The sequence below is a fragment of the Piliocolobus tephrosceles genome, chromosome 3 (assembly GCF_002776525.5).
Source record: "Piliocolobus tephrosceles isolate RC106 chromosome 3, ASM277652v3, whole genome shotgun sequence".
NCBI classification, from domain to species: domain Eukaryota; kingdom Metazoa; phylum Chordata; class Mammalia; order Primates; family Cercopithecidae; genus Piliocolobus; species Piliocolobus tephrosceles.
Window position 1 is genome coordinate 137,437,772 of NC_045436.1, and position 1,317 is coordinate 137,439,088.

A 1,317-nucleotide genomic window follows, 5' to 3' on the forward strand; every position below is an offset into this window, starting at 1 on the left:
CCCCCCCAATGCCTCTGTCCTTCGTCCTGAGCCCAAGGCAGTAAACGCGCGGCTGGGATGAGACAGATGCCCAAGGAATAGACAGATCCGTACCTGAGGTTCATGTCGCCGTCAACCAGCAGGGACATAAGATTTGAGAGATTGCCGCCGGGACAGCAGCCACACAGGAGCACCGCCACGGCGGCCACCTCGTCCAGCTTGAAGGCGAGGGCCAGCAGGAAGGCCAGCAGCGGCAGGAGGCCGAACTGACAGAGCGCGGCCAGCAGCGCGCCCACGGGCCGGCGGACGTGCGCCCCGAAGTGGTTTACGTCCACTGTGCAGCCCAGGCCCAGCATGGTGATACACAGGGCGGCGCCCACGAACACGTTCAGCCCGTGGTTCAGCGGCGTGTCCCAGAACGGGGGCGCGTGGGGCGCCCAGGGCCGAGGGAACGGGGAAGGGCCGTGGCTCGCCGCGCCGCCCGCGAGGCCGCTGGTCGTGGGCTCCGGGGTCGGAGTGGGACCCGGGGTGAAGCCGAGGCTCGAACCCGGCCCGAGGCTGAGCCCAGGGCCGGGGCCGGTGCTGGAGGCAGGGGCTAGGGCCAGGTCCGTGCCAGGGCCCGGGCTGCTGGCGTTGGGCGCCAGGGTGAAGTTGTCCCGCAGCAGAGGGGCGAAGAGCAGGGTCGCGTTGTCGGTGCCGTCCATGGCGCGGTCCGAGCTGCGGATTCCAGTCCCCTCCCGCCGCGCGACTCTCTCCGTCCCGCGGTCGCCGCAGCCGCCGCCCGTCGTTCTGCCCGTCGGTCTCCCAGCCGCGGCTGCGCGCAGCTGACTTGCTCGGCGGCGTCGGGGACGGCGGGCCTGTCTCCGCTCCTGGGTCCGCCGCCGCCCGCAGCCTGGCACTCAGCGCAGCACGGCCCCCCGGGTGAACCCAATCGCTGCGCCAGGTCCGCGTCCCGGCCCCGCGCCCCGCAGGCCCCGCCCCGCCCCGCCGCCCGGTCCCCTCCTGTGAATCGCCAGTAAGTGGTTCTGTTAGAGTGTAGCCAGGGGCGGAACAAAGACCTGACAAAGGACCAGAGCAAGAAAAAACCGTTCCTGGCTGCCGATCAAGTTCTCTGATGGGCTCTGCCTCTTTATAATGAAATCTGGAGACCCAGACACACAAAGTGGAGGGGGTGGGTGGATAACCTCATCGATGCACGCGCATAGACCATAGAAACTGTTCCTATAGCCTGCAGCCCTAAAAGGGGTGCTTGACTTAATACCATCGTTTCTCTGGTAAGCATGTCACGATATCTGGCTTGAATTTGCAAACAATTTTTTGCATGATTTTCATGTTCAG

The 1,317-nt window shown here is 66.4% G+C and overlaps 1 protein-coding gene across 1 annotated transcript in view; it reads right to left on the bottom strand.

The window, feature by feature from the left end:
• The window catches only part of SLC10A4 (solute carrier family 10 member 4), a 5,950-nt gene extending 5,048 nt beyond the window's left edge, over window positions 1-902 (bottom strand). Inside the window, exon 1 of the mRNA XM_023224478.1 lies at window positions 94-902. Within this exon, the coding sequence (XP_023080246.1) occupies window positions 94-683 (590 nt within the window). The 5' untranslated portion in view covers window positions 684-902. The remainder of the gene's footprint in view (window positions 1-93) is intronic.
• Window positions 903-1,317: the final 415 nt, after the last annotated feature.